Source organism: Peromyscus eremicus, chromosome 15, assembly GCF_949786415.1.
Source record: "Peromyscus eremicus chromosome 15, PerEre_H2_v1, whole genome shotgun sequence".
NCBI lineage: Eukaryota > Metazoa > Chordata > Mammalia > Rodentia > Cricetidae > Peromyscus > Peromyscus eremicus.
In genome coordinates this window covers 85,341,546-85,366,436 of record NC_081431.1, presented here as the reverse complement: position 1 = coordinate 85,366,436, position 24,891 = coordinate 85,341,546, and the positions used below count along the sequence as shown (strand labels likewise).

The window sequence follows — 24,891 nt, the reverse complement described above, 5'->3', positions numbered from 1 at the left end:
TGATATTAGTGTGCTGTCATGAGTACCTTACATCTAGATTTTATTTTATCTTGTATTCCAGATTATCTTCATGTTTTGCAAGATATGTGTTTTCTTTCCATACACTGTACTTTTTTCTTAGCCATCAAATAAATGAAACTTTGTAATTATGTAGAATCTATTTATATATACTGACAGAGTCCACACTATTCACATGTGCTATGGTTCTGTCTTTATGTACTTCCTCATGATGGTCTAAACGTGGATTCTTACTATTACATTCAACTGGAAAGGAAGGCACTCAGTTAGGTTTCAGGCACTTTTAAGGGCATCTTTAAAATTACATAACAGGATGGGTGTGATAGTGCATGCTGTGATCCCAGTACTGTGGAGACAGAAGCAGGAGGATCTGGATTTCTAGGTCTAGACTTTATATATAGGAAAAGACTTCCTAAAAAAATAAAACAAATAAAACAAAGCAACTGGCTAGCATGTGTGTCCTGACACTATATTTGTTTTATTCTAATTTTTGTTGATTCTAGCTGTGACTACTATCTTTTAAAAATATGATTTAAAAATTTGAGATATTAGAATATAAGAAATAAAATATGGAAATGCTTCAGATATCTTTAAATATAAGGAAAAAAGACACTGAGCAAAGAACACACTGTGAATTCACCATCCAAAAGAAGTAAGGCTATTGGTTTGCTTAGTTAGCTCACAGTTCTTTTTTCCTGATATCATTTCTCTGTTTTCACAATTTTCTAAAAGGTTTCCTAGGCAGGAAGAAAATTGTGCTCTACTATAGAACCCCTTCTGAATTATTAAATAGCCCAATTGTAGAGATAACATATTTAAATTTTAAAAGAAGATGTGATTTTGCAGTTTTATTTTATTTCACCGTTTTAATAGGTTGCATGGAAAATAAAACATAAAAAGTGAGTTTGTAGGCTAGCTAGATGGCTAGGCTAGATGGTCAAGGCACCTGGGACCCACATGGTAAAAGGAGCGAACAGATTCCTACAGGTTTTTCTCTTACCTCTATATCCACACTGTAGCATGTACACCCATACACATATATACAAACAGTAAGTAAATATAAATGTGATATTTAACCCATTTTTTTCTAGAATAAAAACTCTACAAAATGACTTCATTTAATCTTTTGTGCTTCTTTGCTTATTCACAGTAGAAAACAAAAGAGATATTCTCCTGGTAGTACTGACTTTTCTTTCCTAGGTGGCTGCTTAGCAGTGTGATAGCATTCTATTCTATAGCCGTTGTTTTCAATCAGAAAAAGGTCATAAACCGAATGACACTGGCCTTTTATAATTACCTACTTACTGCTCTACAAATGCTAAAGTTTTTCTTCTCAGTGATGAAGTGTAAAATGTACTCAAGTATGTAATACATTTTTGGTGGTTATAAATTCTCAATTACAATTAGTATACAATTAATAACATCTTAAATTGGGTTTGGAAAGGTTATTTGGCTCAGTTAGAAAGTGCAGTTAGGCCGGGAGTAGTGGTGCATGTCTGTAATCCTGTCTCTTCAGGAGGCTAAGTCACAAAAACAACAGGGATTTCGAGGCCAGCCTGACTAAATAAAGTTTAAATGCAAAGACTGAGATTTTAGCTTAGCATCAGAGTGGATGTCTGGCACGTGTAGAGCCCTGGGTTTTGTCCTCAGTACTTCAAATAAACAAATAAGTCAATAAATGCAATTAAGACTTTCCCTACTAAGGCTATGGATTGTAGCTCAGTGGTAGATAAATGATTATCCAGGTGCGTTTCAGGATTTTTTTTTTCAGTTTCCATACTTTGGGGTTCATTTTATTTTCTTTCTAGTTTATTTAGAATGCATGTACCTTTGTTTAAAGTAAGATTGTACAAAAATCATTTATTGAACCAGGTGTTGATGCCGCACGCCTTTAATTCTGGCACTTGGGAGGCAGAAGCAGGCAGATCTCTGTGAGTTTGAGGCCAGCTTGGTCTACAGAGCGAGTTCCAGGACCACTAAGACTACAGAGAAACCCTGTCTCAAAAAACCAAAAATAATAATAATAATAATAATCATTTATTGTCATTCATATTTACAAAAGCTAAGCAAATGCTTGTCATCATTTTCCCCCAAATACTTAAGGATTTCCCACCTTAATAAGTGGAAATAAAAGTAAGCAAAGCCATTGAAACAAATTGCTATAGTTTATCTTGAATTTTAAATAATTTATGAATGGAAATTTCTGGGATTTTTAGCTTTGAGCAGTTTTTATGTTGCTAATTTTAAGATGCTTTGCAAATTAGGAGTAATCTTTTTGTAAATCATCTCCTTAAACAGATATCAAGTTATTCAAGACCTGGTTTCATCACTGTTGACTTTTCCTCTGAGCCATTTTGTTACCTACTTGCTTGTGTTCGTCTTGGGAATTGAAGTATTGGTAAGCACGTGACTAGGCTGCATCCCTGGGTGTCTTGCATTTTCATGGCACTGGATTAGAGCCCTTACTCTGGTTTTCTTGGCATGTATCACCAGGTGTTGAGTTTCTTCTACCGCTACATGCTGACAGCAGGACTGATTGTGTTTGCCGGTTGGCCGTTTCTTACCCAGCTGTGGACCCGAGCAAAGGTATAAGTATGAAAATTTCTAGCAATAAACAAACACAAACCAGGAAATATTATTTAAGGTTACCATGTTTGACTGTCTGCTTGATGGGATTAAGAATCACTGTAGAAACAAGTCTCTGGGAAGTAGTTATTCAAGATGAAAATTCCCACCTGAACTACTGGGACTATCAGGAAAAAAAAAAAGGAGAGGCAAAGTGAGCAGCAACATTCGTTTTTCTTCCTGACTTTTTGCAGTGTGACCAACTGCCTCCAGCTCCTGCTGTCATGACCCGCCCCCGCCCCCCATGATAGACAGAACTAGAAGGGAAAACAAACCTTCCTTCCTTCAGCTGCTTCCTGCTGTACATTTTGTCATTACAGTGTTATTTCCACAGTAAATACCAGACAGGTTTTGCTTTTAGCTTCACATTCATGTGCTATGTGAGATGCTGAAAACAGATTTCTAAATGTATTTTTTTCTTCATTGTAGATCACCTGCCTGAGTTGGGCTCTCTTCTCTTTGCTTCTGGCAGTGTTTCCACTGATGCCTGTTGTGGGTAGAAAGCCAGACCTCTCTCTAGTGTACGTACAGCATTGTTTGTTTTCCATTTCAGTCGGATTTGTCCTCTGTGGACACTCTGACATTTAAAAACAATTCTGTGTGTGTGTGTGTGTGTGTGTGTGTGTGTGTGTATCCATGAAGGCCTCAGGAGGATGTGAGACCCCTTGGATCTGGGGTTGCAGGTGGCTGGAAAACTGAACTGCCATCCTCCAGCAGAGCAGGAAGTGCTCTTGGCTGCTGAACCACCTCTCCATCCCCAACACCATAACACTTTCGTCTTGGTTCTGAGCTTAACATCGCATGGATAAACTTGAAATAGTAATATACAATTACTAGTTATAATTAGCCTGAGAGACATCGTGGAGATGCTACCAGACCTTCACAGGCAATAAAACTGCATCAAGCAATAACTTAAAACTCACTCCCATCGCAGACTAGATTTTCTTTATTCTGAGTATTATAGAATCTGTAAATTTTTAGTTACATGTGAAAGTGTTCTGTTGCTGGAGTGTTGCTTTTGAGTGTGTCCATAACCAAATGCCATTGACAAAGGAAAGTCTGCCCTATTTGAATTAAATTTTTTCCCATAGAGGGGAAAAATCTCTGTTTATTTTGAAAGCTTTACATTTATTCTGGGTTGTTTTATTTTTTTATTTTACTCTTTATTTTAATCTTTTAACATAATTCTTTATTGATTCTTTAGAAATTTCACATCAGGCACCCCAATCTCATTTACCTCCCAGTCCCTCCATATCTGCCCCTCACCTCTACAGCATACCCCACCCTAAAATTAATTAAAAACAAAACAAAAGAAACAAAACCCATCTCGTTCCTCTGTCTTTCCAAGACCTCTTCACTCATCCTAGTGGCATCTGGAGCTGTGGTGTGTCACACAGTACACCCTTTTGTCTAATCAGCCCCACCCTTGCCGAAACTCCTCTGAGATATCCTGCTGTTGTCCCCAGTCACAGGGATCCTGTGGTTGTCTTTCCACAGGACAGTCCCTTCACGCACTCCAGCAGGCCATAGATGGGGTAGATGTTAGAGTGGGCCTACCCAAGGTTCAGGATGTGAGTCTGGGTGGTAGCTGAGCTGGTCCGGGTCCACTGAGACTGCCTCCTAAGCTGAGGGCCCATGCCATTTGTGCCAGCTCTCCCATGCCCATGGTGAGGTGTGGGGGCCGCTTTCCTGAGAGCTGGGGGCAGCTCTCCCACGGGGGTGCCAGGCCAGCTCTCCTGCTGCAGTGTTCAGCGAGGGGCAGGGCCATTGTTGTCTTGTTCTATTTCGTCTACAGAACTGGGAATCAACCCCAGACCTTGTACTTGGTAGGAAACTTTTCTATGTTTAACCATTCAAATTGTGTAAAATAATTTTCTATGTTTTACATATGTTCCCAATGTTGATGGTACATTTCTCCTCAATATGACATAGACTAGTGTTAAAAATAATTGGTTGCCTTTGCTTTTGAGTTATTATTGGGTAACCTGCTGGCGCTCCTCCCCACCCCATGTGTGTGCGTGTGTGTCCTTGTGTCTCTGTGGGTGCTTGACTAAATTATCTTTGTTTCATCTAGCTGCTGCTGCAATTCCTTTACTTTTTTTTTTAAAGACAGAGTCTGTATATGTAGCCCAGGCTGGCCTCAAACTCAGTGTCCTGACGCAGCCTTCTGAGTGCTGGGATTTAGGCATGTATACCACCCCACTCAATTCTTCTTTTTATAAATCATATAGTCACCTTTGCTGCTTACATCTGAGTGCTCTGGGTATTTTTTTTTTAATTTGGTTTTTTGAGACAGGGTATCTCTGTGTAGCCCTGGATCTCCTGGAACTTACTCTGTAGACCAGGATGGCTTTAAACTCAGAGATCTGCCTGACTCTGCCTCCAAAGTTCTAGGATTAAAGGTGTAGTCCACCACTGCCTGATTCACTCTGGGCATTAAAAAAAAAGCATTTTAACCTAACTTTTAATAGATGAGGGTATATCTTTCTTGTATATCTTTCTTTTTAACAGTAGGAAGATTAACTGAATATCTTTAAGTAATTGTTAATTTAAAAAATTCTTTTTATTATTTTTTAATAAACATTTATTTATTTATATCCCAGTTGTAGTTCCCTCCCTCCTCTCCTCCCAGTCCCTTCCCCCACACTCCCTCTGTTCCCACCTCCCAATCCACTCCTCCTCCAATTCTATCTAGGAAAGGGCAGGTCTCCCATGAGTGTCAATAAAACATAGCATATCAAGTTGCAGTAAGAGTAAGTACCTCCCCATGTATTAAGACTGTGCATGACAACCCAGTTTGAGGAGTAGGGTCCCAAAAGCCTGCAAAAGAGTCAGAGACCATCTCTGCTCCACTGTTAGGAGTCCAATAAGAGGACCAAGCTATACAATAATTTAAGAAATTCTTTACATTTCTTTGTTTGTTGGTTTTCCTGATTTCTTACAACAAAACAACAAAATCAGTATGAACTGGATCAGGAAGTGTCTTAGGAATTCAGTTTATAAGCAGAGCCCAATAATTGTATTGAATTATAAGACCATACCATCCAAGCTATACTTTTAAATTACAGTATTGATAAATTAAAGTTTTGGAAGGTTTATGAAGTATACATAGCATCTGAGAAACTAAATTCAAATACTTTTATTTATGTATTGATGTAGATTGTCCTGTGAGTTCTTCTGGTATCTCTATAAAACCCTTTCTTTCCTTTTATCAGCCGCTGTCCATTTGTCCTGCTCAAGCTGTATTGACATAGTTAGGAGGAAGTTATAATATGCTAAAAGGGGCATAAATTGCATAAATGATCTCTGTAGAAATTTGCCACTTGTATATTCCACTAAAGACTGACTCAGAAAGCAAATAAACCTTCTAAAATGTGAAAAATCAAATTTGTGTTTTTGAAAATTATGGTGTTTCTCTCTAAACTTGATTTAAATTGCCATGAATGTTAAATTCATGTTGGCTTCTTGTGATTATTTGCAATTTATTTTACTCTTAGTTCATAGAGGAAGTTCTATCTCCATTTGGTCTCTCACAACAATTCTGTCCTCTAGATTACAGAGACAGATACATGAAACATTTAAGGACAAAGTAGGAAGAGCAGATAGTGTGTAGTGTAACTATCAGAATCCTGTGAGCCCAGTGCACTAAATCAAAAGAGTTACCAATGAGTTAAAATGCAATTTATTTTTTGAAAGAAAGAGAAAAAGCAAAGTTTTTTATTCTACAAAGATGTTTTTCTTTATTCATATGATTCTCAGATTAGTTTAAAAATTAAAACAAATGTCAGCCATGTTCTTGGCCTACATCTTATCATGCATTTGCTTATTTCTATAACAAGCTAATTTTTCCTTAGTTTTCTTAATTTGAGTTCTAGATTGTATCGTGAACATATTTTCAGTTATATTACTCAGATTTTTATGAATTAAGAAATAGAGCTAGCCGGGCGGTGGTGGCGCACGCCTTTAATCCCAGCGCTTGGGAGGCAGAGGCAGGTGGATCTTTGTGAGTTCGAGGCCAGCCTGTTCTACAGAGAGAGATCCAGGAAAGGCGCAAAGCTACACAGAGAAACCCTGTCTCGAAAAACCAAAAAAAAAAAAAAAGAAAAAGAAATAGAGCTAAAATTCCTTGATATTAGTTGCCTGTGACTTCAGTGACCATCTTCCTAGCAGTCTAGAAAGTGAAATTAGCTACTTCATCATATACAAGATGACTTGTATGGTGAGGTATTCCCCCAACACCTTTGAGACTACTGCCCTACCTTACAGCCATGCCAACTGAGGAATACCAAGATCAGTGACAGGAAGGAGCTGTTTAGGAGTGCTGTGTTCTTCTCTGTGTGCATGAGTTTTCAGAGTCAGAATCTGTGTGACAGATGCTGACAGTCATTTGTTTAGCTATCTTTTATATTCTCTTCTGTATATTTGCCAAGTTCAGATTAAGAAACATGGCAGTTGGTGAATGAAAAAGAATGAATTAGAAAAATAAGGTAATAAGGTAAATATACCAAAATTGTGGAAGGTGGTTACAAGTAACCCTGCCATGTTCCTGTCCTCCTATTTCCCACCATTTCTCTGCCAGCTTTACTACTTGTTGATTAATCGAAATGCTTGGGAGTTCTACATTTGCGTAGTGTTTCATATCCTCATATGCTGTCTTTAGTATGCTTCTTTAGAAAAGTTTTAATGTGAATTATATTTTGAAACAGAATTGGTGCAGGCTTGCTGGTTCTTCTGCTGTCCCTGGCTATTGTAACAACTCTCATGAAAAGAAAAATTACTTTGGTGAAGGAGGAGCTGTTGGTACTTCTGTTACAGGTCAGTTATAAATTTTCAATGCGATCTCATACTGACCATATAATAAAATGGATCTTATTGTTATACTCTGTTACACTCTTGTGTTCCTATCACTCAAGACTCATCTGAGAAATCAGTTTTCTGTTTAAGGTAGCACATAGAAATAAATATAAACAGCAAACATGTCAGCAAGAAGTAGCCAAAGACACCCAGACCGCCAGTTAAGAAGACGTTAGGGCATCTTTACTGACCAAACATGAGCTGTGAGTGCTTCCTCTGGATTGAGACCCCGTGTCGTGCCCCCACACACCAAGCTGCTTTGAGATGGCCGCAGCTGGAAGTGTTGGCATGAAGGCAGCAGATGACAGACAGCCTGGGAGACAGGCTGGAGGTGGTTGCTGGCCGTGCTATACAAAAAGAACATTGGCCTCGGTGTTCTGACATTAGTGGTGCTTGGATATTCTGTTTACAGGATGTGTGGTTTTCAGTAATTTAATGACAGTCTGTTTTTTAATATGTCAGTGGAGCAAATAGGTAATGGAGCTGTGAAAGCTAGAGATTACATAGTGCCATATTTTATAAAATGATATTTTTATGCATAAGAATAGAAAACACTTTTTCAATAGGATAATAGTCCTCTTAAATTTTTTTAATTTTAAACAATTCATTTTATTTCTTATTTTAAGATTTAAAATTTTAATTTATTTGTTTTTATTATAATTTTTCTTTATTCTTGAGAATTTCATATATATAAACAATTAACCTCTAATTTCCTCTGTCAGCACTGGCAGGTCCCATGAATATGCCTTTTTTTGTTTTTGGTTTCTTTGAGTATTTTGCACACGCATAACATGTGCTTTGGTCATAGCTGGTCCCCTTTCCTCCCTTCCGTTTTCTACCTTACCCCCCACACTATTCCTTCCCAACTTGATGTGTTTGCTTCTCACTGAATCTACATTCTGCTCCGTCCCTAAGAAAACAGACTTCGTCTTCCGAAGCCGTCTCTTGCCAGTCATTTCTCTGAGGGGGTGGGGCTTTATGTGCTCCCCACCCCGACGTGTGCTGGCGTTTTGGCTGCCTTAGTCTCCTGCAGGTCTGTGCATGCCGTCGCAGCTGCTATGAGTTCATGTATGTGGTGGTGCTGTCATGTCTGACAGCCACCACCTCTGACTCCTACAGTGATCCCTTTTTCTCTGCATGTTGACCAGTTGCAGGTCTCAGTATTAATCCCCATCTACTGTAAAAAGTAGTGTCTGGTGAGAGCTGCAAGGTGCTCTGCTCTATGGGTATAAAGGTAAGAATTTAGGGGACACTTAGCTACTATATCCATTTAGCAGAATAATAGTGCTAGGTTCTAATCTAGGACCTATGACCTAGCCAGTCACAGGTTTTTGGTCAAATTAACAGTACAAGGAATGAGCTCCATCTTGTCAAGGAGGTGAAGTCCAAGCAGGAAATAGCTGGTTAATCCCATAATATTTGTGCACCTATTGCACCAGTGAGCCTGTCTTGCCAGTCCCATCGTTATTGTAGCTGGAAGGGTTCACAGCTGGATAATACTTGATTATTTTTCTCCCCCAGTAACATGCATAACACCTTCCTGCACTGTAAGAACTAGGCAGTAGGGATGGAGCTTCCAGGTTGTACCACTTAATTTCTCCATGTCCTATGACTCATGTATGTGGTGTCTCCAGCAGAAATCTTACCATTAAACTCTGGAGGGTAACTGAAAGCAATGGCAATAGCCTATACTATTATTGAGAAGAGTCTGAGGGATCACACTGACCAACAACTTGAGCACCCCCCCATGGCCCCTTACTGGTTTCCTGTCATCTATTGGTACTCTATTTTAAACATATATATCCAAAGAATCAAATCTATCCTCCACATAAAGGAAAATACATGTGGTATTTGCCTTTCTGGGTTTCAGGTATCTCACTCAGAATGATTATTTTCAATTCTATCCATTTACCTATAAATTTCATAATTTCATTTTACTTTACCCTCCAGTAATATCCCATTATGTATATGTGCCACCAAGTCCATCTATGTATGGGTGTGAGGCCACCCACTGGAGCGTGGGAAACCAACCAGTGGGAACACCCGCCAAAAAGAATGAGTCTCTCTCCCATCGCTGTAAGCTGCCAAGAGCTCCTCATTTGGTGGTGATGCCTAGAGAGTACCTCCTCCATCTATTATCAAAGTTTAGGCTGACTTGCTCTTGTGCAGGTAATCATAGCACTGTGAATTCATGTGTGCAATAGCTATGGCCCTTCCAGCTGAGTAATAGTTCATCGTGTTACATTTTTCTTACCCATTCATCTCTTATTAGTCATCCAGGTTAATTCTCTTTCCTAGCTATTATGACTAGAGTACTGGTAAACAAGGGTATTCAAGTGTCTTTGTAGTAAGATGTGAGGTCCTTTGGGTGATACAGCCAGGTCATATGTCAGTTCTATTTCTAGTTTTTGAGAAACCTCCAGACTGATATCCAAAGTGTCTGCACTAGTTTGCATTGCCACCAACCTGAGTTCCCTTTTCACCACTTCCTGTAATGGATAAATAACCATATCTGGAGCTCTACCAAACCCATATGAGTCTTCTCAAAAAGTTCTCTCAGAACAAAGCCATCATAATTGTTTCCAAAGCAGTGTGAAATAAAAATATACCGTGCTTAAAAGATATAGTAAGTTACATTCATTCTTGGAGAGCAATAGTGAACTCATAAGAAGAGACAAAATCCTTTATAAACATCCTGTCGAGCCTAAGAACAATGTTTCGTTGTAAATGGCACACTGACTGGCTTTCCTCTAAAGCTGGGGTAGTTTTGGCAGAATCTGCCTACAGTAATGAGAGCTTTGACAGTAGTGTGTGTTCCTGACTCTTACTCCAGAGAGGGAATAATATCATGTTTAAATTCTTATATACTTTGTTAGAAATACCACTGAGTATTGTATAACTCCATTATAAAGTTCTTGCATTATCTTTAGTAATTTGCATTAATTCCTGTGCTTGACATATTTTATTGATGCCAAGGCATTTTTTTTCTCATTTTGGCATCTCTGAATTAGAATATGTCTGTCTTAGTTAGGGTGTGTATTGCTGTGAAGAGACACTATGACCGCAGAAACTCTTACAAAGGAAAACATTTAATTGGGGCTGGCTTACAGTTTTAGAGGTTTAGTCCATCATTGTCATGGCAAGAAGCATGGCAGTGTGTAGGGAGACATGGTGCTGGAGAAGGAGCTGAGAGTTCTGTGTCTTGATCCACAGGCAACAGGAAGTGAACTGACTTACTGGGCATGGTTTGAGCATTTATGAGACCTCGAAGCCTGCCTCTACAGTGACACACTTCTCCAACAAGGCCATACCTACTCCAACAAGATCACACATCCTAATAATGCCACTCCCTGTGGGCTAAGTTTTCAAACACAGGGGTCTATGGAGGCCATACCTATTAAAACCACCACAATGTCTTAAATAGAAAGGATTCTAGGATTGTACCATAGCTTTATTCACAGCAATTTTTGTGTCTTAATTTATTCCCTGAAAAGACAAAATAAATTAAATTTATCTCTAGGATTTGATGAGATCACTGATCTAAACTCTGAGAGCTTATTTTTTTGTAGTCTTATTTTGGTTCATTTCTTTAAATTGGTAATTCATTCACCTAGTTCAGGGATCATTAGTCATTTTTCTATATAGCTGGATAATATTTTTGGTTGTCATGCATATGGAGTCTGTTAAAAATGTTCAAGTCTAGCATGCCAGCACAAAGGGAGACAATGCATAAATGAATGGGAGAGATTATGTTGCAATAAAGCAGTTTTTATGAGAACAGCCTTTAAGCTGACTCCTCCTTTACAGTAACATATAATGACCATTTATACTCTCTCAGTTCCCATGGCCAGGTAAATATCCAGACTGCAAAAACGTTGAATAAATGAATACATGGATATTGCAGAGGAACAGAGATGGGAAAGGCATGAAACTACACACTCCCTCCATTTGCATAATTTAAGAAACCTTCAACATTTTAGCAGATACTTCTAAATAGAAGCACTGGTGAGGTTTGCTGTAGCACTCTTGAGAATTTACATGCCTCATGTCATCCTCAGGCAAGTCTGTGGCTTAGCATGGCAGTACTAACTTGTAGTTCTGGAGCACAAGAAGGCAGACTGGTACAGTCCCAGCTTTTCTCAGCATTTTCTTTCCAGTACGTCACCTTTCCCTGCCTTCCCTTTGCTAACCTGTGTGGTGTGTTTTCAGATGGTGAGTACAGCACTCTCTATGTACATTGTGTACAGCACACACCACAGTCTGTTAAAGAAAGAAGGCCTGCCTTTTATGAATCAGATTGTGAGCTGGGCAACATTAGGTAAGTGGCCACTCAAACCAAATTGGAAAAATTTATCTCCAGTCTCATAGCACGCCTTTAATCCCAGCACTTGGGAGGCAGAGCCAGGCGGATCTCTGTGAGTTCGAGGCCAGCCTGGACTACCAAGTGAGTCCCAGGAAAGGCGCAAAACTACACAGAGAAACCCTGTCTCAAAAAAAAAAAAAACAAACAAAAACAAAAAAAAAAAAAACGATATCTTTGTGTCTGCATTGTACTGAAAGAAATAGTTTTGATGAAGGAAAACTAACCAGCTATTATTTCTATTTCTTTCTGGAATTTGACAAAGAAAAGTAGAACTCTTGTGAGTACATATGAGTTAAGAACAATTACTTAATAGAGTATTTATGACTTGATAATTGGACTGTGTGCTTATGAACGTCTTATAATATCTACTGAGTGATTCCAGAAAAGAAGTTTTTTTGAATATTCCATTCTGTATATATACAAATATATTTAATTTTCATGTCTGTCTTTATATTTTCAGGTCTTACATAGATCAGTAAATAACTAAATTTATGTTTCCATTGTTATGAAGCTGCTTGGTGTTTCCAATCACCTTCCTCTGTATGGTACCCTTCTTTAAGAGTGTTAGACATGGGGTGGTGAAATGGCAGTGTGGTTAATGTGCTTACTGCTTTTGCAGAGGATCCAGGATGAGCTCTCAGCACCCACATGGTGGTTTACAACTGCTTCAAAAGTGAATACACAGATAGGGAAGGAATAAAGTCTTAAGGATATTATAGGAATGGAGTTATTTGTACTCTCTGCTCACAATTTTTCAAGTTCCTTTTAGAGGCAGGAGGATCTTCATGAGTTCCAGACCAGACAGTTCTACACACTGCCTCAAACAAAGCAAAACAGAACAAAACAAAAACACAAACACAAACAGTACCCTTGGCCTGGAGTGGTGGTGCAGCCTTTGATGCCAGCCCTGGGGAGGCAGAGGCTGGTGCTTAAGTTAAAGGCCAGCCTGCCCTCTATAGAGTTCCAGGCCAGCCAGGTATATGAAGTGATACCCTGTCTGGAAAGGAAAGAAAAGGAGAGGAGGGGAGGGGAAGGGAAAGGAAAGGAAGGGAGGGGAGGGGAGAGGAGGGAGGGGAAGGGAAGGGAAGGGAAGGGAAAGGAGAGGAGGAGAAAGGAAAGGAGGGGAAAGGAAAGGAGGGGAGGGGAGGGGAGGGGGAAGGAGGGAAGGGAAAAGAAGGGAAGGGGAGAGGAGAGGAGGGGGGAGAAGGGGAGGGGGGAGGGGAAGGGAAGGGAAAGGAAAGGAGGAGAAAGAAAGGGGGAAGGGAGGGGGGAGGGGAAGGGAGAGGGGTGGGGCAGGGAAGGGATGGAGGGGAGGGGAAAGGAAAGGAGGGGAAAGGGAGGGAAGGGGAAAGGAGGGGAAAGGAGGGGGAAGGGAAGGGAAAGGAAAGGAGGGGAAAGGGGAAAAAGGAAAACGTTAAGGAAGGACAGGAAGAAGGAGTGGAAGAAGGAGTAGAGGAAGGAGTTGGAAAAAGGAAAAAGAAAAAAAAGGAAGGGAAAGGGAAGGAAGAAACGAAGTGAAAGGAAAAGAGCACCTTTGTTTGTGAACATAGATGGTTGCCCCGTCTTATTATTGTATGTTATAGTAAAACATACATGCATGCTATGTAAGATTCCTATCCCCTTTCCCAATTTGGACATCCTATGTAGTTTATTCCTATCTCTATTGATTACATTTTCATTTTGGAATGGTGGAAAAGAAATGTAGAATCAGAATCAATCTATATCTGGTCTGCAAACACATAAATATTCCCCTGGGAATATTTTCAATAAGAATTTTTTTCCTTAGCGTTGGTAGAGCTATGTATTAGCTTCAAGGTTCCTGCCAAGTGTTGTGAGGCATGAAACGACAACTCATAGGAAGGTCTTCAAGTGTCTCCAAAGATCTCCCAACACTGACGCACTATGGTCTGGCTACAAGGGGAATATTTTACTTATATTTATGGTGCCCAGTTAAATACATATTAATATATTTATGCTACTTAGAATGGAAACTCTTAGTCTTTCTTTAGTACCTTGTTATTGCTTTAGACAAAAATAAAAGCAAGATGAAATATTCAAGATTGCAAAACTAGTTTCATTTTAAGTGAACTGACTTAAACATTGCAAGTTGTTTCTTCTGTTAGAGTTATATCAGGCAGTAAGATTATTGAGCTACCTGCACACCTTAGCCAAGGCTTTACAAATGGGACCTGCAGAGCTTTGAGTCTTGCAGGGACTTGTAACTTTAATTAAAATTACTCATATTCATTTAGCTTACTTTACATGGTACTAATTACTTATTAAGATAGCAGCTAATACTAAGCAGTTTATAGGTGAAATTGTACTTAAAATTCAAGACAAATTTTCTTGAATGTTATTCCTATTTAGCAGGTATGTAAACTTCTCCTTAGATGGATTGATCAACTTGAGCCCCCTAAAACTAATTAGTGAGTGATTCAGCAAAACTTCACCCACGTTTACTATTCTGGAGCGCTGGGATGGTAGGCGGTTATGTACGGTCCCTCTTGGGGGCAGCCAAGGAGTTGGTTTGCTTGGCCAGCACCTTGCCCACCTCAAGGTAGTGGACTGTCTAGGCTGGCTTCACAGCTCTGACATACGTGAAGTCATTCTTCCCTGGTCCTGATGTAACTCCAGATGCCACTTCTCTGACATTAGACATCATCAGTTTCTACCTTGTCTTTGAACTAGGACATAAATGTCTAAGAGACAAGTTGCTGAACCTTAATTAATACATTTTATTTCATTAGAAAATAATAAATTATTCACTGGGAAGTTAATATAATTGTAGTGATCTGGTTTGAATAAAATAGAGAAAACCCGAGTTATTTAACCCACAATATAATTTAAACAAAGTGTAATTTTAGTTAAGAATGTAATGTTTTGCTTCCTTACAGAAATCCCGAATTGTATGAGTGCCAGTGGGTTGCTTGGGTCTGCAGAACTGATGCACGACTGTTTTCTTACAGCCTCTTCCTTGGTTGTGCCGCTCCTGAGTTCCACGACTCTCCTTCAGCGACTGTCCAGCATACTTCTTTCTTTGATGTCAACCTACTTGCTTCTAAGCACAGGGTATAAACTTTTTCTATTTAAAATTTTTTGAGAATTTCATATGAGTACTGTATTTCATTGTTTCTATGCCTTCCTCTCCCCCTCCAGGTCCTCCCATTCTCCCCTCTCCTTCTCAAGTTCATGACTTCTTCTATAATTATTATTATTACACATTTAATTACACATTTATATGTATCAACTTTTCTTAAAATATAATTTCACAGTTGCAAATTTAAAAGTGACTTCTTCTTTTAGTAGCTAAGCTTTGAAAATAAAAATGTTTTCTAAATCTTGAAGGATAAATTATAAATATTTTATACTCTTTATGTGAGTAGGTAACTTTGTCTATAATTTTATTTCATTTTTCTCATTAATTTCATAGTATTGTTTGTCATCTCTTTTGGTTTTTTGAGACAGGGTTTCTCTGTATAGCTTTGCGCCTTTCCTGGATCTTGCTCTGTGGACCAGGCTGGCCTCGAACTCACAGAGATCTACCTGCCTCTGCCTCCCGAGTGCTGGGATTAAAGGTGTGTGCCACCACCACCCGGCATGTCATCTCTTTTTACTTGTAGGAATTGCTGAAATTTTATTTAGTTGTACTCTTAGGAAATCCTGATGGGTTATGGCAGAATTTTAAATCTAAAGCATTTTTAAGAAGGATTTTTTTTGTTGCATTCTTTTAATGCATTTTTCCACAGTGGTATGATCTCTGGTCCATTAAGTGACTGGACAGTATAGCTAGACTTGAAACAGAAATTTATCTTTAACACAGAACAGCATCATTGCTTCCTGTTGCTCTTAAGGAAAAAAGCTACGTTGTTTTAAAGGTATTCAAAGGCAGAAAATGCAGCAAATTATTTTTAAAATAAAAGAAATTGAAGAAAACTTGTGTATGTTCACAATTTAACTTCTTTAATTTAAGGCTTACATTTATAACAGCTTTTATCACCTGAACTAAAGAGGTTTGGACATCAGTCTGCCTTACCTTTGTCATAACATGAAACCGCAGCTCTGACACATAAAACTTTTCCCCTTTCTATTGACAGAACTTCTCATGATGCTCTTGCTTTGAGAGCATAGATAACTGCTTTCACAGTTATGATCTCATCCTTCTTTGCTCATTATTGGTATTAGTTAGTGTTGGGATTTCTGTGTGTAAAAGATTTAGGAATTCAAATTACAGTGCCCAATTTCGCTTTTTCATAGTATGTGTGACACTGTTAAAACTTCTTTTTAAAAAGTCTTAATTACCTGTTAGTGAATGCGGGTGGGTGTACAAGGAAATTATGACAGCTTATAAAGCTTGGACAGTCCTCTGATGATTCTGAACAGAGTGAACCCTTGGTGAGCAGACCAGGCAGCAGACTTCAGGTAAATCTGCTTAAGATCCTGAAGTACACTTCCTGTCTGGGACTTCCCATTCCATGGAGGGAGCAGTTCATTCTCACTCATTCCTCCCCATCTCCTACTAGATGTTTATAAGTGAGGATTCCAGGGCTACAGCGCAAAACCACTGCAGCAAACCCTGAATAAAGCGGCATAAAGCAGAGTCTGATTTTGTTTTTAATATACCTCACAGATTACTCTAAAGTCGTGGGTCTCAAGTGGCGGCAACCCCTTTGGGGATTGAACTACCCTTTCACAGGTGTTGCTTATCAGATATTCTGCATATCAGATATTTATTTACATTATGATTCATAATAGTAGCAAAATTATAGTTATGAAGTAACAACAAAAATAATTTTATGGTTGGGGGTCACCACAACATGAGGAACTGTATTAAAGGGTCACAGAATTTAAGAAGGTTGAGAACCACTGTGCTAAAGCATGAAATGGTAGATGAGAACCAGTGTCCAGAATAGAGCTGCAGTATAGCTTCTGAGGAAAACAACTGTAGCCCACTACAGTAGGCCACATGAAACAAGGAATACTTTGTACTTTGCTAAATGAGTCTTGCTTATGGCCTTGTTCCTTGATAAATACACTATTTCTTTAATGCATTTTAAAGTATGCTTTAAGGTTGAAGTGTAACTTGGGTTGAAAGCTTGTCCAGTATGTGCTAGGCCCTGAGTTCAGTATTCAGCACTTCCAAAGAAAAAGAGAGTCTTCAAATATTTCAATTTGTTCATTATTATTTGAAATGTAATACTTTGTTTTTAATTCTTGCTTTTACATGTATTGCAATTCAAATATCCCTTTGAAATAAGGAATTTATTTCCAAAGAAGTTAATTCACTTTTGTTTAAAGTTGAAAATCTCTAGGGCTGGAGTGATGGCTCAGCAGTTAAGACTGCTTGATGCTGTGGTAGAAAAGACTGGTTCCCAGCCTCAACATTGGAAGCTCACAACTGTCTGTAGCTCCAGCTCTAAGCAACCCAGTGCCCTCTTCTGGCCTCTGAGGGAACTTGCATGCATGAGCACAAACTGGCATGAGAACACATGCATGTAAAAAGAAATCTCTTTTAAACATTCAATTTTTTTTCTTCTGTTTTTGGAACAGGGTCTCACTATGTAGAGCAGCTTTGCGTGGAACTTACAGAGGTCTACCTGGCTCTTCATTGAGTGCTTGGATTAAAGGCATGTGCAATTATAACAAAATTGAAAATTTCTTACCAAATAGATTTAAACAAAGAATTTGGTGGGTTGGTTTGCCATGAACCCTGAAACATTACTTTAAAATTCAGTGAAGGCAGTTTTATAGTTTCTATGTTGACTTTAAAGGGAAGAATTCTTGCCTCCCATCCCCCTGCAAAGAACTCATTGTGTAGCCCCAGCTAGCTTCAAACTCTTGCTTCGTGCTCCTGAGCACTGACATTCCAGGCATGTCACCAAGCCCAGTTTGTCATTTGAATGTGATTTTACTTAATCCTTCCTTACATCCTGTGAGGATGAAGGGTGCTTACTTTAGAACAAATGATAAATAGGACAGACAAATTGAGTAAATACCACTAATATTTCAAATTTTGGCTAAAATACGGGATCTTGATTCAAATTAGACTCAGCCCAGAATTCACCATGATGCTATCAACAGGTTATTCTCAATTTAAATGATTTTGTAAGGCATCTAGGGTCCAAGGCCTGAGTCACTCTTTAGGAGTCTTGGCTGTCCTAACTATTATAGAGACATTCAGAAAGCGTTGGCCAATGGACCTTAACATCCTAAGTGAACTAGACTTAAGAAGTCCTTGTAGACTACAGATATGAAGTGAAGTGGGCACTAAATCTCCCTCCCCAAAGGTCCCCACATACCCTTGTTTTTTACGTTCTCCGTGACTGACATATTTGTGGGACACAGCTATGAACATGTAACATGGACATCATGAAGACTTTTCTTAGTTGCTTAATAAAGAAATCTTATGCTGAGCTTGCTTCAAGATGTACAATTTTGAAATAAATCTTCAAGTGTGTGAGAATCTAGTTGTTCTTATTCGACAGTGATAAACATAATTTGAAATGATTTGTATTTCCCCACATTATTTTCAATATTTTAGAATAAATAATTTTATTATATTAGCACCCTACAAATTAAAATATCCAAAAGATTTTGGTCTATATAAGAAATTAAAGGATAAAATCTCATCATTTGGAGATGACATTGTTCTATTAAGAAGTCACACTTCTCCAGGGAGTGGTGGCACATGTCTTTAATCTCAGCACTAGGGAGGCAGAGGCAGCCAGATCTCTATGAGATCAAGACCAGCCTGGTCTACAGAGTGAGTTTCAGGACAGCGAGGCTACTCAGAGAAACCCTGTCTTGAAAAACAAAACAAAACAAGTCATACTTAAGAGGTTTGTTTGAGAAAATAAGTATTTTAGAATGAAGAAATAAGTGCTAATTTTTTAACAGTCACTTAGTAATGATTTGGCCTTTTTCAGGTTCAAAGGAGTGTGTAATAGATTTTAAAAATGGTGGAACATGTCTGTAATTCTGAGCACTCAGGAGGCTGAGGCAATAGTCTGAATTTGAGATCAGCCAGTGCTATATAGCAGGAATCTTTTAAAAACCAAAGCCTTGGTATCTTGGATTCTTTTCCTGTTGCCGTGATAAATACTCTGACAAAGACTTAAGAGAAGGGGTTTGTTCTAGACCAGGGTGTAGTCCGTCACAATAGGGGATTCAAGCTGTCGAGCTGAAGCAGCTGTTCACAAGCATCCGTAATCACCAGTAGAGAGCCATGACAGCATGCTATTGCTCATGTTACTTCTACATTTTGTGCAGGTCAGAGTCCCCTTCCAGAGAATGGTACTGCCCACAATTGACATGGTCAGGGTAATCCTTCACAGGCATGCCTGCAGGCCCATTTTCTAGCTGATTCTAGAGTCTATTAAGTTAACAAAAAAAGACAAATGATCACACAGGGAATGTAGAATCCTCTCTATAATGCACAGGGGTCTGGCTTCAGTTCTTGGTAGTGCAAAATTCAATTAATAATAAAAAAAAAATATATATATATATATATAAATCTTAGAAATAGATCTGGATTAGAAGCAAAGGAGTATAAGGAAGAAAGGATAGGTTAAGTTTGATTATAAGTAAAAATAAATATTTCTTAATACAGCATGAGTTTATCCTGTAACTTACTTCCTTGGAGACAAGTTTTATAATAGTATTTTCAAACATCAATTTAATGGTCTTGAGAGACCCTCAAATAGATTATCAGAATGACATCTAGTTTATTTTAAGAAAATCAAAACCAGGAAAGTTCATGCCTAAAACCAGAATATTACTGCTGAGTATGGCCTTACTAATGAATGCACTAAGAGACATCATTCAACATCAGAGTCTGTATTTAGCTTTTAAAAAATGGTCTTAAAACTGTGTTCTAGTCACTCAGATTAGTACAGTTTCTTGGTTTCTTACCGGTTTTACAAATAGTGAAGTTCATCATGGTTTTGGGCAAAATAGAAGTTTCTCTGTATAATTTAGTGAATATTCAGACAGAAGAGATTCTTAAAATAAATGCAGATTTATTATATTATAGAGTAATAGTAATCTTAAATTCTAACAATGCATCCTTGATTTAATGAATAAAAAAGACTCATTAGTAATCAGCCCTGAATTAATTTTATGCAAATGAAAGCTTTTATAATTCTTGAAAATAGTTTGTTAAGTTAAATATTTCCTTCTAAAATTTTGTTTACATTATCCCTTTGCTTGGCAAAATATAATACAGATCTAAATGCATTTTCAGCCCATTGCAGTCTGCACAGAGGCCAAACCAGTAGATTGCAATTTAGGGTTCAGTGTTTCATTATATTCTCTTCAAGTCCACAGTGACATTTTATTAGTCTTTCCATATTAATTTAGATTTGCAGGCTGTATATGAAAATTGTCTCAAGAATTAAAGTCTCTTAGGAGGACTGTTTCTATCTGATCTTGTCTGCATTTTGGAAAGGGCCAGAGCTCTGAAGTACTGAGCAATTTATGGTTGTGTATTATTAGAAAGAATGACTTTCACATGCAGCTGAAACTGTTTGTCAAAGTCATGGTGCCATGGGGCTGCATAGATGGCTGGGCACAGAGAGCTGGTTGCTCTTTCAGAGGACCCAGGTCCAGTTCCCAGAATCTATATGGTATTAACAACCTTCTGTATACCTCTGGCCTCTTTGCATACCAAACATGCATGCAGTGAACACATATTCATGCAGGCAAAATACTCATCCATAGAAAATAAAATAGACCAATCTTTTCAAAGTCATTATCTGCCTTTTCCTAGATCCAGTTAATCAAGTTTTTTTCTTTCACATTTCCAGCATTGTGCCCACTAAGCAGACAAACCAAAAGAACCATTACTGTGGCACAGGCCTGCAGTGGAGCTACTCGTGGCTATAAATAAGAATTGTGTTTTGCAGTGTTACAGTAAAAACTGGAAAGTTGATTTTATGGGTCAGGAACTGAATCAACTTTGAGTGGTGGAACTGGGTTGGTGGTGTCCAACCTTATGTGGAAGTGGACTAAACCTTAATGAATGAATGGTCAGGATACAAGCATGATAATAGTATCACCACCTTCTGATAGGGTGGGGTAAAGGAGGAAATGATTACTTGTACTGTTGAGGCTCTGGTGTATTTCTTTCCAACTTTTAACATCTAATTAATCATAGTACATAGAGTATTTTCTATCTTTTTCCTACTTATTTTGGAAATATTTTTTCATATAGATCATTGGCTTCCTTTACCATTTTAGTAGATGTCTAATATTTTGTGATATGAATGTACTTTGATTTACTTAGCTGTTCTTCTGGGTATATATATATATATATATATATATATATATATATTAATATTATAATATACTATTATACTATATATTACATATGTGTTTATATATATGTTCTTTGTTTTTGAGACAAAGTCTCAGGTAGCCCAGACTGGCCTCAAACTCACTATGTGGTCAAGGATGACGATGAACTTTTTTGATCTTTCTACCTCTACCTCCTGAGGGCTGGGATTACAAGCATGTGCTGTAATCATTTCTAGCTTGTGTAGTGCTAGGGATGAAGCCAGGACTTCATGTGTACTTGGGAAGCAAGCACTCTACTAACTGAACCACATCTCCAGCTCAGTAGTGCTATTTATACTTTCCAATTCTTGTTTTCTTACTTGTTTTTAATTTTGTTTCTGTCATTTTAAAAAACACTATTTGGAAGATGATTTTATGGGTTAGTAACTGAATAGACTTTGAGTAGTGGAACTGGGTTGGTGGCTATGAAACTGGCTGTTTCTGTTTTCTGAGTGTTTGTACAGTTTGGATATTTTTTTGTGTGATTTTCACTATGATGTATAAAGCCCATTAAGCATGAGCTTTTTTTAAAAAATTCTATTTGTTTTAAAAACATTGCTATTTTATATCACCAACAAACTATAAGAGGTGTTATTTTTATCATATCCTTAGTACTGCTCTTTTTCTTTTCAAATAAGAATACCAAATACAATTTTAATGGGCTATAAATGACTGTGCTTTGTACTTTTTTCTGTACATTTTGCTAGTAATATTTTCTCATATATATATATATATAGAGAGACTATATATATATATATATATATATATATATATATATATATATATATATATATATAGTCTATGCTCATATCTTAGGACATCCTGTATCCTACATACTGGGTGATTATATATATTTCCTCAATTCTAGATGTTTCTGCCAAGTCTTCAGTATTTTTGTTTTATCCTTGTGGTAGAGTTGAAAGCATTTTGTTTCTTTTGTATTTTCCTGTCTGGGAAATAGTGTCATAGGGCCCAGAGTTCAGTGGTAAAAGGTGAAGCAAGGTTACATTATGTCTTTTTGTTTTGTAGCTTCCAGTCAAGTTAGTTACTCTTTCAGAACCACTTCTTGTGAGCTAGACCTGCATAGTAGCCACTCTGTTCATAAAGTAGGAGGTGTATAAACATGCTTGTATGATCAAAGCAGAGTGGTAAGTGCTGCAGTAGAGTATTTGGGGATCATGGAGGTGCAGCATTTACCCCAAGCTAGAGTAGAAGCAGTTTGGAAAAGGCTTGGCACTGATATCTTGAGTATTTCTTTTTTGTTTTGTGTGTACTGTCCTACATCTTACAGAGATACAGGTACATTCATAATCATTGTACTGTGAACATGCAAGACCTTTATTGCTGCCTTCTGTAAACATCTTTAAAATAAGACTCATAGTGTACATGTCTGATTTTCTTAGACTGATATTCTTAAGATTGTGGTTTATGAATGCTTTTTTATGTTTTGATACATAGCATTAGATGGTATTCCACTATAGAGGGTGTTTCTATAAACAGAGTATGAGAGTCTATTTCAATGTACTCTTGTCAACACTGTTTTTATGTTGACAAACATGATAAATAAATATGGCACCTCATTTTTGTTTTGATTTCCCTCTCCGTTATTTATATAGCCAGACATATTTTCATGCATTTATTGATGCTTTTATTTTCTCATTAGGGGTTTATATTCTTGTATCAAACTTAGGAAGTTTGTAATATTTGTCTTGCTCTTATACATATATTAGTGATTGTACCTCCAAATTATCTTTTTACCTTTGTCTTAGCATTTTCTTTCTTTTATGAATAGCTGCTGCCTTCTTTAGGAATGGTTTTTAAATATTTCCACTATTTTAAACATGTAATTATCTGAAGATTTAATGAAGTTCAAAAGAAGTTATTGTTGAAGTTGAAATTTAAATGTATCTTTCTTTCCTATCCTTGTCTGGAAAACTTAAAAGATTTCGAGTATTATTGCAATTATTTTTTTAAGGTTTATTTCATTTTTATTTTATGTATATGACTGTTTTGCCTTCATGTATATGCACTGTGTGTGTACCCAGTGCCTACAGAGACCAAAAGAGGGTAACAGATCCTTTGGAACTGGCATTACAAACTATTATAAGCCACCATGTGGGTACTGGGAACCAAACCTGGATTCTCTTTAAGAGCAACAATTGCTCTTAACTGCTGAGCTATCTCTCCAGCCCCATCACAATCATTTTAAGAATGATGTCTAGTTTTGATTTTCAGCGTTCTCTGTTAACGTTTTCATCTCTGTGCTCACACTTCCCACCTCTTAGGTATGAAGCTCTCTTTCCATTAGTGTTGTCCTGCTTGATGTTTGTCTGGATACACATAGAACAAGAGACCCTGCAGCAGCCTGGTGTTTCCTGTAAACAGAAGGTAGCTGTCCAAACCATTGCCACTTTGTTTTCAAATATTCTCTGTGCTACAAGAATGTTACAGTGTTATTTCATCGAAATTCTTTCTGCCTAGAATTCTAGCGTTTAAAAAAACTTAGCAAAATTTACTTGGTATTAATAATTAAGGTAAACATAAGGGAAATTTTCATTTATAACAAAACATAATTGTACAGTTTTGTATGACATGTATGTGTTGGGTTTTTCCTAGAAAATTATTAAAAACCAGATTTAAGAAAATACCAATATAAGGTGAACAGCACATGTCAGTGGATAAAAGTGCTTGGCAATTGGCTACCACACTTGATGATCTGAGGTCAAGTGGTAAAAGGAGAGAGCCAAGACCTCCACATGCATGCCATGACATGTGCACTGCCTACTTATCCCCCCAGCACATGCACATGCACATGCACATGCACATGCACATGCACACACCTGGTTTCATCTACAGTTTCCCTCTGACAGTTCACTTGATCATAAGGTGATGTTTAAGTAGCTATTGTTGTTTCTCTAGCCATCCCTAATCCAAGGTGCTCATTCTGTCATCTCAGTGACTGTGGCCTCTGACTGTATCTTTGACAGTTTGCACACTATGCTATGCTTAGAACTGGACAAAAGCCAACCACTTTTAAAGGATGTCATCATCTGAGGAGTTAGAAAGTTATGTGATGCCTCTCATCTGTTTTAGAACTAAGGTAATTCTGAAAAATTGGTGACAGAACACTCATTTTTACTGAGGTCAGGTAAAGAAAGACTTGAGTGCTTTTGTGCACCACTGCCCTTACCTAGCTCCGGCTGCCTCCCAAGAGGCATTGCTCATTCAGAATAACTTTTCAGTATGGAAGTAGCCGTATTGGTATGCATGTGTGAGAACCAGTGTAAATAAATCAGTGTAAAGAATCAAGAATTATTCTTGATAGTATTTCAGGAGAGGAGAGATCACTACATTGCTCTAAAATTCTACTTTTAACTAAAAGCAAGGCTTTTTGTTTGTTTTTTGTTTGTTTGTTTATTTGTTTTCAGAAAAGAATGTCAAAGCATGCCAGGTATTTAGGGTATTTAGGGTATGGCAATGGAGAGAGTTCTCCTTTCAACTCTCTTTTGGCTTCTTTTCTGGGGTTGGGGACCTAAACAAGAGTGTCTCCACATTATTTAATGGAGTAACTTTCCCTTTTATCAAAGATGGAAGTATTTTGCCTTTATAAGGAAAAAATAATGTATCTGCAAAATAGAATTAGCAGAACAAGTAAGGGAATACGTGTTTACTTTGTGCCATCTTTTTAATATCATATAACT

At 37.8% G+C, this 24,891-nt stretch overlaps 1 protein-coding gene across 1 annotated transcript in view; it reads left to right on the top strand.

Moving 5' to 3' along the window:
* Positions 1-24,891, top strand: part of Pign (phosphatidylinositol glycan anchor biosynthesis class N) — a 138,541-nt gene that overhangs the window by 59,729 nt on the left and 53,921 nt on the right. Inside the window, exons 16-22 of the mRNA XM_059280406.1 lie at positions 2,317-2,416; positions 2,512-2,604; positions 3,073-3,164; positions 7,350-7,458; positions 11,707-11,815; positions 14,827-14,929; positions 23,476-23,578. Of these exons, the coding sequence (XP_059136389.1) occupies positions 2,317-2,416; positions 2,512-2,604; positions 3,073-3,164; positions 7,350-7,458; positions 11,707-11,815; positions 14,827-14,929; positions 23,476-23,578 (709 nt within the window). The remainder of the gene's footprint in view (positions 1-2,316; positions 2,417-2,511; positions 2,605-3,072; positions 3,165-7,349; positions 7,459-11,706; positions 11,816-14,826; positions 14,930-23,475; positions 23,579-24,891) is intronic.